The sequence below is a fragment of the Monopterus albus genome, unplaced genomic scaffold (genome assembly GCF_001952655.1).
Source record: "Monopterus albus unplaced genomic scaffold, M_albus_1.0 scaffold28.1, whole genome shotgun sequence".
In the NCBI taxonomy this organism is placed as follows: domain Eukaryota; kingdom Metazoa; phylum Chordata; class Actinopteri; order Synbranchiformes; family Synbranchidae; genus Monopterus; species Monopterus albus.
Window position 1 is genome coordinate 2,116,502 of NW_018127908.1, and position 15,583 is coordinate 2,132,084.

Below are 15,583 nucleotides of genomic sequence, written 5' to 3' on the forward strand. Positions count from 1 at the left end.
TTCTAAGCTGCCTAGTACTTCCTGTGCCGTGATATCCTCGTCTCTTTGCCTCCCCCTCGGCATCATTTAAGAGCAGACACTCTGGCTAGCATTCACATTTGAAACTGATAATACCAACAAGCAAGGTCATTGTTGAAGCTACAGCATCGCTGATAGCACCATCTATTTTCTGAGCTCCTTTTCAGGAAATGACATTTGTACAAAATGTGCATACTGAAAGAAAAAAGAAGACGTCAAAGCCGGTCACATATGAAAAACACTTGGAAAACAATTTAATGTGCATGTGCACATTCAGCTCTCTTTTTCAATCTCCTCTTAACCTTCAAAAGACCTTATGCTCCCTTTGGACCTAAAGATCTACTGTACCACTGTTGACTCTGTGTTCTGATTTCATAAATGCATGAATAGGACACACCAAAATAATCTACAATTAAAATATTTAAAGATGCTGACTGCAGCTAAGGCACAAGAAAGATCTTCACAAAAGGTGAGAAAGTAGACAAACAGTAAAATGCAGGTGGTAGTCTTGAATTTTTGCAACAAAAACCCTTTCCCATTTTGACAAATATCAAGCAATTATCTCCTGCCCACGCAACAATTTCAGTGGAGAGCCTTCACCTTAACTAATCAACCTTTTTTATTGTCACATATTCAGTGCAGCCTTTGAAAATGCACAGCAAGAGCCAAATATTCAACAATCAACAGTTATTCAGCTACATTTATTGTCATGATGTTCTCACTCCATTAGAGCAAACATGGGTTTATTTCAGTGAAGCACCTTTCAACCTAAATGATGATATCAGTGCCATGAGCTCAGTTATGTAAACCCAGAAGTGGAGCATATGTCTATGCTGTTACATCAGTGCTCCCTGTGGCCTCATACAAAGCACAACATTATACTCAATGAGCAGACAGAACAATACAGAGCAATTAACACCCACTCTCTCGTTGTCTCCCTCTCTCTCCCTCTGCTTCACTCGCACACACTCTGCAAACTTTTGTGTTTGGTTCAGAACGAACAATGAGATTTTGCCCCTAAAACCAAAGCCCTTCAAAGAACCGATTTCACGGAATCAGACTGTTCATGAAGACAGAGCACTCCACAGGCTGCTATGGTAGCTTACAGAAGCTGCACCTGTGGGTTGTGGTTACTACAGAAGTTCATTAAATATTAAAGGTAGCTATTTAGAAGTTGCACCTTTTTTCGCACGCATTCAAACTGCAGCACTCGACCATTTCCAGCCAGAGAAAGTCAAACCATAATGCGCAAATGAAAAACCGATGTGGAGGATACTTCGGTTTGTCTTAAAACTGTTTTTGCCAATGATTTTAAACAAGCTTGTTTATGAGAGATACCCAGAGCCAAACGCACCGAAAACACACGGAATAATATGGACATGTCGCCTGAAGTCCTACCTGGTCCGGCTGCTGAGCTGCTTTCACCGACCCGCTCGCGTCTTTTGCAGAAGTCATACCGGAAAATAAACGGGAGGAGGGCAGAAAAGAAGGTACACGCCGGCGTCTGCAGGTGCAGAATAATGAAGAGGAAAGGGATGCAAACCGAGAGAGAGAGAGAGGGGGGAGGAGAGAGGGAGAGAGGGAGGGAGGCAGAGACGTGTTCAAGGATATCCAGTGATATAAAATAATGAAGAGACCGAGAGCGCAGGGCTCAGCAGTTGACGTGCAGGAAATTGTGGACTGTTGCCAGGTTCAGAATGACAGGTCTCCTATAAGTCAGACTTCTATCAGATTTCTTTTCTTGAGCATTACAGATTGTGAAATGGAGCAAAAACTCAGCATCTGGAGAATCAGACACCCTTTCAGCAATAAAAACAAATGCCAGAGAAAACATCAAACTGGTATCAGGTTATTGTTCATAATCATTATCTTCAAAAAGGTGTGGATGACAGTGAATGGAACCGGGTCTACAGAAATCAGACCAAAACAGGAGAAATAAGCCCAAAAAAAGTTGAACCTAAGTAATTTATAAAACAGCACCAGGTAGTATAAAAGTCCTTTCACACACCTGTGTCGTCCAGTCTGATACCGCAGGGCTTTTCCACTTCCATTTCTGCGTTGATTTGTTTATTCTCTCTACCACAGAATAAAAGGAGAGCTCAAGGTTTCGTCCTTCCACCTGAACCTATATTTAGTTGTACCAGGCTCCACCGTTCAGCTCTGAGCTTGTAGCAACTGATAATATGGAGACCTGTCAGTTTGGATCAGATCACTGTGAGCACTCATTACTGGCAAGCCCATTACACAGGAAATGGAAATAGGAATCAATGCAAGAAGAATAAAATACTTTCAAGTATCACTGCAGTTCTTTTTGGATGGGAATTTTAGCCTTATCTTGCTGGAGCTAAAGTACATTCATGACTGATAATGTTCTGCACAATGCAGTTTAGGGAATAGGTGAGAAGGGATTTGCACAATGTGTCTATACCCATAAAAATCACATTCACTCCACTGTATCCCAGTGTATTGTCTGCCAATAAAACAAAGGGTTGCTGCTGGCCTGGCACTTGAGAAGCAGTGCTACCGTCCTCCCACATAGAGCAGAAATAGTTCCAGTTCCTAACACAACATTGTTTATGCTGTAACTCCGTACCACACTGTGTGCCACATCTCTGTGCACACACAATCCACATTCTTGTCAGCACAGCTTGTCTGCCTATTTGCGCTGCACACGGACACACAAACATAGTGCTCTCATGCTGGAGAGAACGTTTCTTCTGAAGTCATGCACGGTCTCTGCAGAGCTCCTGGCCTTTTGAACCACTCATCTGTTGGAGGGAAAGGAACTGGAACAATCTCAGATAAGAAAGAAAGAAAGTCTGTGATGTGAGTCACAGGCAGAAAGGAGGATATGTTTTGCATCAGCACTGAAGAAAGATTCCCTTGTTACAATACTGTCTTCAGTGGAATGCATAGCAGTACATTTATTATCATCTGTTTATACAGGCAGCAATCAGGCATTGCATTCTCTCTTAGCCATTTGTGATCTTAACAGGAATAAAGAGAGCAAACTGTAAACATCATAGTCAAGTTGTCCATTAGTCTAAGAGACATTAAAGTGCACGCTGTTGATAATATAGGACAGAGCAAATCATGAAATGCTTTGATTGCTCCAGGAAATTAAACTGTGCAATCTATTCTCAGGTTCTATCTTTGTTTATTACTTACTTTGGATTTATGACCAAGACAACATGAAGTGCTGCCAGATCATACAGTCAGATTAGGAAAAGGTAACTGTTATCAGCTCAGGGTACATGTGGAAAAACTGTGAGTTTATTATAGTAACACTAAGGAAGAATTTGTTCCTGAGCTGCTGAAAAAATGTCTTCAAGGGTTCATGTGCTCAGAATATCTTTGCTCGCATGTTCTGATCATCATCATCACTGTTAGGGTCACAACAATTACTTGGCACCATAAGTGAGAGAATTCTCTGAATATATTCTTTTGGCTTCAATTAAATCTTATATAAATGGACTTTGGTATGTTAAGAATAAATTACAAAGCAGATGTGCTTTAAATACTCAGGTACTGATTCACTGTTAAGCAAATCATAACTTGGAAATTGGCCATTGCATGAATGATTCACATTCATTTTCTGCCTCAGTGTCTTTACAGTAAGTATCCCCCCTCACACACACACACACACACACACAGTAGGATGCTGCTAGAAATAACTGTATTGAAAAGTAAAGTTAAAACATTTTACATAACTCAGATGAAATACACACATTTTGGTGGCAGGACAGCTGAGGAAGTCAACTTTAAAAGGCTGCAGAGAGTACCAAACCCAACATTTGGTCCCTGTACTGCTCCGCACATGGCCCGAGGGGGGCTGCATGACCAACTCGCTGCCAAGACTAATTTCAGCTGTGGACAGCTCCTTTGACACGAGCAGGAAACATCACCAAAATAGATTCAGATAAATCAAGTTCAGGTACAAAGCAGCTGTAACTGGGCCTGCTTTGTATAGTTAGTGCAATAAATAAGAAAACAGAACTGAAATAAATACATTTCACGTGCGAAGATTAAAGTCTAACCATTAAATGTATGACAGTTTCTCTCCTCTCCTTATCTGTTTTCACATATACTAATGTGCTTTCCACAGTTGCTCAGTTAAAGATTCACCTCATGTAGCTGTCACAGGATACAAGCTCCTGACAGTTAGCTACACAAAAAAAATTTTAGCAGGTGAAAACCAACAGGACATTATTTACAAGATAAACACCATATTAAGTAAACAAAGCAAACATGGGGATGGCTTATGACACCAGTCAGATTTAAATTAACAATAGACTCATAGACAGTGAGGGGTACAAAGATTGATCATTACAAGACATCACATATATAGGTTCCTGGCAGCAATTACCTTCCAAAGAAACAACAGAGTACCAGGCTTAATTGGAGAAGCACAAGAAAATGCAGCTATGTGGGGTCAGAGCATGCCAGTAGAGCCTTTGTTTTTACAGCACATGCTCACTTTTAAACCACATTTTACCTGCTAATTGACACCATTTTCATTTATATTCTGTTTTAACATTTAGTGGTTTATGTACTGCCCGAGACAGCATCTCTAGGCAGCACCTGTCAAATGAAGCCCATTGTCTAGAGCACTTAAACAAGCACTTTGCACCAAGCAATGAATGGGTGGCGTTGTTGAACTTATTGGCAGTGTGTTTTTTTTTCTTTCCAGGGGGGCAACATAAATCCATTTACTGTCAATAAACAGTGTGACAGTCTTCAATTGCCTGCTGGCTCCCCCCAGTGATCATGAGCAGCCTGACATCTTTATGTTGGTCATCAAAGCATAATATCTGGCAAATTTCTTAGAGCAAAAAACCTCTTTCATTGTTATTTCCTCAAGGCTTGTGTCTATTTTATTAGAGACAAACAGACACAGACAACTTAAGCTTTAATGACATCATCTTGAAGGTTGGTGGGTCTATACAGGGTTTAATAATGTACATATTTCAATTGATAAATGGAAGAAAATGTGTTCTTATGAAGGAATTTGGAGGCAGATAATACAAAAATGTGGTGAATTCCACAACTGTGGCCGTGAGGACCAAATCAACACTAAAGAGGAAGAGAAAAAGAGAGAGCAGAGGCCAGAGAGTTCTGTTTGATAGGTGGTCATTATCAGCTGCACAAACAGACCAAACAGCAGAGCGACTCACACAGCCACCGCCACCTAAAACCAACTATGCCGGGCAGTAAACCGCCATCCATCATGTTTTTATATTAATGCATCCCTGCGGGGTTTTTACAGTGTACAGATAGCACAATACCACTGTGGTGATGACTAGATTAGACTGCACCTGTGCAATCTAATGCAAAACAATACAGCCGCTTTGCAATAAATACTGTTAAGTGTATCATTTTCACATTTAATCTTAACTGTGTCAGAGACGTGCTAAGTCAGCTGTGTGGTCATTTCTGCAGTTGTAACAATGCTGTTAATGTTTCATACATTATTAAGCAGCCACCTGCATTTTTGGATTTGACCACTAATGGTCAATATTGTGTACTGACAGTCAAAATATTAACGACTGACCTTTTCATATGCAGTGTTTAGGGTGATTTGTAGATCATTTCCTCAGTATTTTTGTGTGAATTATAGGAATCTAGGAGAATTATATGCTACAATTAAAAACACTAAAACAGCCATCAGAGTGCCATCTGGTGGACCCTGCAAGGGGTTAGATTAAAATTAATTAATTAGTTAGTTATTTTACAAAGCTAGGTATTTACTAAATGTACTCAAGAATTCACATAAAAAAAATCATCATCAGGAAGTGACAAGCTAGCTAGCCAGCCAACGTTTCTTCAGATGCAGTCACACAAAATGGACCAGTTTTTGAAACAAAAAGTGATGTAGGACACAACCTTGCAGTAAAAACCCTTGTATATGGTGAGGAAATATGACCCTGAATACATTATTTATATTTTTATTTATTTGACAAGGTGGTCCTTGGAAATTTTTTAACATCCAAAACTGGGCCTTAAGTTTCAAAAGATTGAGAAACCCTGCACTAAAATATGGTGGGCATGTTACTACAGCATTTTCAGACTCAGTATTTTTAATCTTATCAGAATTTTATCTTTTAGGCCAACCAATAAATAAAGGATTAAACATTTCCTCATCAGAATTCTACAGCATGTGGAGATGGCTCTGAACAGACATTATGTTGGATCTAAAATTATAGAATAATTAAGCAGATTTTGCCCAGCCGTCTGTCCTCAGCACATTCTCTGCTGCAGCAACACAGCCTGCCATGTCAGCTGTTAGTGTGCATGTTGGGTCCCATCTTGTCTGGCTTTTGTATAGGATTTATTGGCTTGTTTCAGTCTCAGATTGTCTGTTGCTAAGACTGTTGTCAAGTTAAGTGTCTAAGATGTTAAATCAATACAGTGTTTAACCTTAGTGTCATTAACATAACTCAGTGCTATGATCTATAGTTCATGGCTACAATATTTATTAGGTATTGCATGTGTCCATCCATGTGTTTTAAACATCAAAATGAGTAAAAAAAAAACAACAAAAACAGTTATTAAACAGTTAAAGCATTTGTAATTAGTTTACAAGAGGAATTAAAAAAAAAAAAGCAAAACAACAAAAAGCATGTAAAAATAAAACCTAAATGTGAAGATGCTGCAGTGAAATTTAAGAAAAGGTTTTCTGCTAACTGTGAGTTTAAACATTTGAGACACGACAAAGTTGGCGAGCCTGAGGCAGGCGATGCAAAGCTTTAAGATCCGAGAATGGATGTGATGTGATCTGGTTTCCTAGACTTTGTTAAAAGCCCAGTAGCAGCATTTTGAATGGCATAGAGGTGCATGGGCGATTGACTTGTGGCTGAGGCTGGAGTGCAGTAATACAAGTCAGAGGAACAAAGGCTCGGACTGTGTCTAAAGATCCGCAGCTATTAAAATGTTTTCATTCCAGCTATTGTCCTCAATTGAAGGAAAATCAAGTAATAACATTTTAGAGGTTTTATTTTTGGTGGCTTGTCAAAATTTTTTAAAGAGTGGGATATGTGTTGGTGGGGGAGGGAGTGGGGGGACTTGGACTTACAGTACAACCTAAGTATATTTCTAATCTTTGTTACAGCCCTGCCTCTGGTGTCTGAACCACTAAAATTCATTGTAATAAAAATCAGTAATGTAAGGCAACATGGCCCACAGTCATCTGCTGGAATTTTAAATTAGAATAAATTAATAAAACGGAGCAGAGAAAATAAATGTAACCAAATCTACATGACTGTAATTTTAAATGGTTCTTAAGCGCAAATTCTCTCAATCAGTGTAGGCTTGTGATTTAGGAACAAGCTGTTTCCGTTCAGCCAAGCTGAGAGCCATCAGCACGGCCAAATCAATCATCAGTCACGTCCTCTTTGCCCTCTGGCCTGCTCTGACTCCTTCAGCTGTCCAGCTGGCAGCACCTGCCTCACTGAGTCTAAATACTGTGTCTGCTGAGCTGCAGCTGTAAATCACAAGTTAAAGATAGAGCCGATGTGTGGGTAGCGCTTCATAGTTCATCACAAATCGTTACTCTACTTAAAGGTCATCAATTCAGCCCTGAGAAAACCCACCTCTGTAAGTTGTGGTGTGAAGAGAAGCAGAGAAGTTTTCAGACTGCAGCAGGAGCCAGTTTTTGTCTGTCTGGACGTTACAGAGGGGTAATTAACAAGTCCACAAGTCTTTAATCAGACTCATTATTGGTCTTTCAGCAAGCGAGGACTTTCTGGGGGGAACAATTAATTTACCATTTCTGAAATTGTACACATTTTCATTTTCATTCATTGTGGGGACTTTCTATTGACTTTTATTTACTAGTGACTTATCCTAAACTTGGCCATAACCACCTTCATAAACCTGGATGATTTTCTAATATTCCTTAGGCATTTAAAATCATTTCTATATCGTTCATATTCTGCATGTATCCTATTTACACTGTGCATGTATTTCTCTTAGATCCAGGTGAAAAGTTAACTGAGGTTAAGCCCAGTAAAACAATCATGTCTGTCCTCTCGTCTCACATGAAAATCATTATCTGCCAGTTAGGAGATACATGACACGGTTAGTTAGATGCAGATGTGTAGAGTAGCATAGCCTATATGGGGCAAGACATAAGCAAAGTTAGTCTCACAGAAACCTACAGTAAGGCAGGGGGCGGAGTTAAACGTACAACTTCATAAGCATCAAATCAATATTTTTCACCATATAAACAGTAGCTATGTATTTGAAGCAACATGTGTTCCTCACATGGGCATAGTAATTAGGCTGATATTTTAATATGTTGTTTATTTATTTAGCTTTTGTTTTCACATTGTTATCACCTCCACTAGCTGGGATTTTCTTTTTCCCCAGTTGGTTACTGACATTTAGACTAAATCCAGTTTGGTGTGAACAAGGCAATTACACCCTTCTACCAGCACCCTGATTCCCATTTGATGATTTAAAAAAAAAGGTTGGGTTCCAAATGTGCAAGAAAGTACAAAATTAAATGGAATCCTAAATCATAATGGCAATTTCTTGTTAGTTTGCACTTTCTTTTTTATTAAATGTGAGTGATAAATTAAACAGATTCACAGTTTTAATCACTATTTCAGATGCATTTAGTGCCCAGTGCTCAGAATTTCTTTTATTATTTACACAGCACTGTATAATGTCTGCAGAGGAATACAGCAGCTGAGGATAAAATTGGTTTATGCTGATTTTTTTTCCTAGTTTCATTATGCCATTTGCATTATGGCAGCTTCAAATTTTCTGACTGACTCAGGCTCATGACTTTTTATGCCCTACAGTCTACTCTGTTGCTGTGTGTCTCATAAAAATGATTTCTATGCCAAAACTATTTCACTCCTGTGAACATTAAACAATATGATCCCGTCAGTTCTCCACTGCCTGCACCTTACAACTTTCAACATGAGACTCTCTTCTGCCCGCCACAGCATGAAACAGGATTTTCGGTGAATGCCTCCAAACTCAGACAGAAATAAAAGATCCATACAGTACAGCACACTGTCTGATGAAAATGACTCAGGGACCAAAATGGGACTCTGCCAAAAGTAAAACTGCACACCTGGGGGAAAAAAAATAAATATAAAAATTCTGAAAAACCACATCTACATCCTTTCCCTCATTGGAAAATTCTGAATCTTTTAATATCTTAATATTGTGACAACTAGTTGACAACAGAAAGAAAATTATGTCAATGTGGAAACAGAGTTGCTCATTAAGTATAGTGCATGCTATACAGCTGGCATATATACAAATAGAGATGTGCAGGGTGAGTCGGTATGCATTTACAGAGACTGAACTCATCTGCTGGTCCAGGCCTCATAAAACAGACTTAGAAGCATGATGAACTACATGTGTGCTGACTGATATCTTGGGAGAGGACCATTAAATGAAAAGAAGAAAAAAGGTTTTGAGTTATTCCTGCACTTTGGCAAGTTGTTATGGAAATTTGGTGGAGAAAAAGCATAGTCACCAGGGCAAAAAAGAATTAGAAGCAACATGTGTTGTATATTCACATCGGCGAGTTACAGATCATCAAGTAAAAGTGTAAATCAACGTGATTCAGTGGGCTGAAAGGAAATGATAATGACTCAAAGATTGGGTTGCTAAAATGCTTTTCTATTCTTCTTAACAGTGGAGTAGTAGAGATGCTGGGGGGGCACAAATTAGAAGCATCTCAATGAATAGTGCTTCATTCACTGTAGGTTTGAAAAAGGTTTTCTTGATCAGGTTACTCCATGCCTCAAAGGATCCCCCACTGTAGTTCAGGCATTTTACACACACACACATTGTGTTTCTGTCACTTCAGGGGGCATTACATTAACTTATTTTCATTTCATGGAGATTTAACCCAGCTTTAAACAACCATTACTTGAGGACTTGCCTTTTGTTCCCATAAGGATGTCGAGTCCCCACAACATCACTCTGTAAACAGATCTACATCCCCACAACATGAATAATACCAGGCCACACACAAACCTGGGTCTCTCTTTCACATGCACACAGACAGCTAAAGACAGAAAATCAAGAAACTGCCCACCCAAAATTATTGCAATGCTTCTCAGTGTGAAGTGAGGCGTGGATATCTGTATAAAATTATATCACAGTCCGTCCAGCAGTTGTTGGGATATTTCATTTAGGACCACAGCAGTGATAGGACTGACATGTAACTGTAAATCTACATATCACATCATTATTATTAGAAGTTAAAGTTGTGGTAGTAGCAGCAGTAGTGACAGTAACAGCAAAAATATGAAAATATTGTAACAGCTCGAACCCCATCAGCTATCTGCCGGAGCTCGGCTTCTCAAAGGATTTGGATGCAGTTTTGAAACACTCATGTCAAACTCATACCACGCCAAAGTGAATGTAGCTACAAACGACAGGACACCCAGCTAAATTAGTATCAGCTGCTAAGCCATCGCCTGAGCCTATCAAAGACAGACAGTGTCTCAGTGTTGCCTCCTGTTCCCTGTGTGACGCCGATGGCACCAAGTGAAACAGTCTACCAGCACCAAGGAAATATTTATTACTATGGCCTTAATGAGCTATCATTGCTAAATGCACCACAAATACACAAATGCACTGCAGAAGCACTCCAAGTATTTTTCTCATTTATCAAAGAGAGGATGGTGTAGAGGCGAAATGAGGTGAGAGAGTGGTGGAGTGATATGCTACAAATGGTCAGAATGGGAATGTTGTAATTGTATGGTTAGTGACTTAAAGCCCTATAGAGAATGTGAAATCATCACACTGTGTTGTATTTTGGGTAAATGTGCCATTTTGAGGGGGGGAATCGTGCTCATAATCCATCATAGACATTTACACTGCATATATCAATAAGATAATTTAAAACAATACTATCCCATACAACTACATATTGTAATAGATGCTTCAAGTACGTCCCAGCATCCACTTCAGTGTGCAGTTTGAGCACAGACGGGATAGAAATTGATTCATCTGCATTTGTGTTATCTGTCGACAGCTGCTAGCTGGTGTTAGCTCCCATACTGAGAGCTGAGATCAGGGTGCAGGGTCATTTTTCAGCCTGTCGCTCTTGTTAGCAGAATCTTTAGGTCTGCTACGAGTTAGCTACAGTCAACTAAGGTTACTTTGAATTACCACAGACAGTAAAGAGAGATCTAAATAATTTAAGCAACTTTTAGCCAAACAAAACAAGAATGTATGGAGGTAAATACAATGAATATCTCCCAAAATGGCACGCCTTTCCCAATATTCAACACGGCGTGACGTACCTTAATATTCTCTATATTTTACCTACAAAAAACGTTGCCCATTAGATTAAATAATTCTATGTTGTTGTTTTCAACTGAGTTTCATAAGTGTATTCACAAATTAGATTCAGTATGTTCTAAAGGAAAGCAAAGCTTGGTACAAGTAGAAATGTGATGCTTTAAGATTTAACATCTGTGTAAAAAATTAATTTTATTAGAAAGATCAGTAAGTCTAATTACCTCGCCCCATCAACAGTTGTTTCACACTAAATGTTTGTGCTGTTGATGTTTATCTTTGTTTAGCGGGGTGTATATTAAATATGTATCTTAGTAAAAAGCTGATAATGCATGATAGGAATGAGGAAGCACTCTGTCCATTACAGTGCAGCTTTTGCTTAACCACAATTATTGCCTCTGAGGAAAGTGCATTAAAGTATTTCTATCCTCAATCCTGTTTGTCTGGTTTTACTTTACATTCTGGGGGAAAAAACATGTTAAATATAATTTATACACATAGTTAAAAATACAGATGCAGACAAAAGGAGTATGACAGTGAATCAAGCAAAAATCAGCGCCCCTCTATAAAACTGAGTGCTATTGATATATGTTTATAACACCTTGTTGCCATTCAGCATGTCCACAGAGACAGCCTGGTGTCTCCGGGGACATTTAGCAGCTGACAGGTTTTTAGATATAATGACTATGAATCTAAAAACAACTACTTCCAACATAGGCTGTCTTCTGAAGTGCTCATTATATCGTCAGACTGTTTGATAACTAAATAAATAAATTAACAGCGCTGACACTTCTTCAAGCATCGACACAGTCTGTAATTTCCTTTGATGTCGTCCTTCAACTGCTCAGTAACAGATTGATTAAAAGCATAATTATAAAGAAGAAAGGTGCTAAAATGCTTCACACGGCAAACATTAAACAAACCTACACACAAGTTACACAACACACTCACCTTCCACAGTCTCTCCACCCGGGACAGCTTGCGTGTTTTCATTGTGACAGAGCAGCTGCAGATGAGTGTCAGTGTTAGAGAGACAAGAAGTGATATGGACGCAGACAGAGACAGTGAATAACGACCTGGTCATAAACGAGACAGACCTCAGCTCTCAGTGAGAAGAATCTCATAGTCAGCATCTCCGCTCTGAGTTCCACACATTAAGTGAGTGCCCACGTGGGTGTGTGTGTGTGTGTGTGTGTGTGTGTGTGTGTGTGCTGCTGCTGGGGATATTGGCATGGATTTTTTCCAAATGAAAGATTGACTTGCTTTCTCAAGTGAAGACCACATTATCAAAGAGACCCCAGGATGCCAAGGAGAGCTGCACACCGCTGCTGCCACACCAGAGGAGGTCACTTCGGATCACTGGGGGCGAATAAGACAGACATAGGGTCTGACAGCTGATGACGGCTGCACTAATCTCTGAAACACAACCCCAGAAAAGAGTGAGCAGGGATGAAGCCAAAGCGCTTGGCCCCTTCACAACGCTCAGCACAGAACCACTTACCTGGGCCATTAGCTGCATCTTGCCATTCAGCACAGATCAGCATTACATGCCACAACGCAGTACTGTGCAACTTTATGGTGCTTTTTACCCAGGGTTGTTTATATTGTCTCCCCTCTACTTTTCTCCCAGGAGCAATTTACCTACAGCACCACCTTTCTGGATTGATCAACACACTGCTTATACAGATACAGGCTGATGCAGGTGAGAATGTCATAAAGTCATGGGAGGTCAAATGGATGAAAATATGACTTGGTGAAGTTGATACCCGCAGGGCGTCACTAAGTGTGCATACTTTCTGTGCCCTCAAGGCTTTGCAAGAACTCTAAATACAGTGTCAGGTGAAAAAGCACTGATAGACAGTGGTGGAAAGTAACTAAGTACATTTACTCAAGTACTGCACTTAAGTACAGTTTAGTTATCTGTACTGAGTATTTTCATTGTGTGCTACTTCATACTACATTTTAGAGGCAAATACTTTTATTCCATTACTTTTATTTTATGACTTTATTTACTTTTCAAAAAAAATACAGCATAATCATAAGACTTTATTGATCTACAGTGGAAAATTTACAAGCTACCCAGCAGTAATTCAAATTATAAGCATATAAACTACTTAACCCCCTTGTTATGTTGTGTAAAGTTAAAACATCTAAAAACAATAGTTTAAAATATATTATTGGTATGAAACTTCTTCTGCTTGGCTTAATAGGTGTAATCAACATATAAAATGAAAATGGTTTATTTCACATATTTGCAACCTCCCCCTGCATGTTTATATTACAAAGATACTGTTTACCCTGAACAGAGGAGGTGTCTCGTTAATTTATTAACATCACTTCATACAAAGAAAAGATTTCAAAATGTAAAATAAACTTTTAAAAAAAACAATGGCATGTAAAAATAATGTATTTTATATGTAGGTCTTTCCAATGTACATTAAAAAAGTTTTAACATGCATTTTCTATGAAAAACGAGTGCATTATCCTCATTGAACAGGTAAAGAACACCATTTCACTAAATAGTGATTGAAATAGTTAGTAATGGCAAAGTTAACCCAGGAACATTTACTGCTGTTCCTGAGAAATGAACATAACAGGTGGGTTAAAACAAATTTCCTCTTTACTAGCTGCATTAAATATGATTTACACAACAATGCATCAGTAATTCTCATCCAATAATATGATATACATTAATGTGACATGTGAAATATACAATGAGTTATTTCACTTTTAGTAACTTGAGTATGTTTTGCTCCTAATATTTTTATACATTTACTTAAATACCATTTTGAATGCAAGACCTTTACTTATAGTAGAGTATTTATTCACTGTGGTATTAGTATTGCAATTCCACAGTGTGTTATTGCTACTGTGGTATTGCAGTACTTTACCTGTTAGAGCTGGAATAAGGAAAAACTCAGTCTACATTATTTTTACTCAAAAATCAAAAGGTTAAACAGTGGCATTTCCATATCCAAATCCCCACCAAAATCAAATCAGCTTTATGTTCATTTCCAAAACAGTCAAATCATATTTCTAAAGCCCAATATCCTGGACACATTTGTCTCAAGGGGCTTTACAGTCTACACAGCATATGACACCCACTCTTGAAGTGTATTTCACAATAAGATATCAGGGTTTTGAAACATCCAGCAGACAGACAGACAAACAGACCTAGCTAAACACATCCAGCAATAAATTCCCTGTATTCCCATGATGCAACAGCCAATCTGGCGAGGGGAGCAACATCAATCATCACAGTTCGACTTTGGTGGGGTACAATTTGACAGGCTGCCAGCTTCAGAATTGTGAATCACTCAGCAGTGCTCCCTGTTCTCTCAACCTCCGCTACACAAAACAATCATTATCTCCCCCATCTGTGTTCTGCTCCATGTGAGCTCCACACTGAACATCATCACAGTGATTTCTGTGTGCCTCGGCAGCCAGCTCAGGGAGAGGCAATCTCGTCCACAGTCCCAGAGCTCTGGGTCTCATTCAGACCCCTGACTCCTGGCTGAAGGGAACAGGAGAGAAATATTGACTGCAGATAATAATGTATATGCAGGGAAAGCTCAGTAATACCAAATGTGCCTGACAGCAGAAGCTCTCTAAAGTGATGATGACCTACATGCACCTGTACACAAGAGGTTAGTAAGCAGGCACACACACAACACACTACAAACTCTGAGGTGTGATGCAGGAAACAATTTGTTATTCTATGCAGAATCTGACCGGCCACCTTCACGCTGAGCTTTCTAGCAAAAATGAAAAGCTACAAAACTCACCTTCGTGACTGGAGGGGGAAAACTTTTCTCTCCTGTTGCTCGTCACAAGACCAGAATGCACCTAAGAGGTCTGGCAAGGATGCAGCATGAAACCCAATCTCATGTGTTATTCATCAGAAAACTAAACCACAGCCTGGAGGCAGAGGGCTCGTTTTAGCTAAGGCACCATGTTGTGAGTGAACCAACAGACTTTTGGCACAGAAGACCTTTTGGCTCATCAAACAGGTGTAACTGATTACATGTATAATGGCAGTCTTTCATTTACTGTAGGTGTTCATGGTACTGTACATATTCAGTGATTCAGTGGCACGGATTACTGATTACTAAATGCAGCACAGCCCTTGCTAGTGTTATTAGTTACAACTGTGCTTCTCACTCAGTGAAAAGTGTTTAAGATACAGTACAGTGTCTCCATATAGTATCTACAGTACTAGAGCCGCATCACAACTGTACAACATTTGACTATCATTGTACATATTATCTTTACATTATATAGATATTACTCCTCA

At 39.2% G+C, this 15,583-nt stretch overlaps 1 protein-coding gene across 4 annotated transcripts in view; it reads right to left on the minus strand.

Annotated features, from left to right (window-relative positions):
- LOC109957670 (dipeptidyl aminopeptidase-like protein 6) overlaps positions 1–15,583 on the minus strand; it is a 72,025-nt gene that overhangs the window by 33,816 nt on the left and 22,626 nt on the right. Inside the window, exon 1 of one of the 4 annotated variants that reach the window (XM_020595745.1) lies at positions 1,417–1,613. The exons of the other annotated variants lie outside the window; for them this stretch is intronic. Coding sequence (XP_020451401.1) covers positions 1,417–1,473 — 57 coding nt within the window. The 5' untranslated portion in view covers positions 1,474–1,613. Of the gene's footprint in view, positions 1–1,416; positions 1,614–15,583 lie in introns of those variants that run through there. 4 annotated transcript variants of the gene reach the window in all.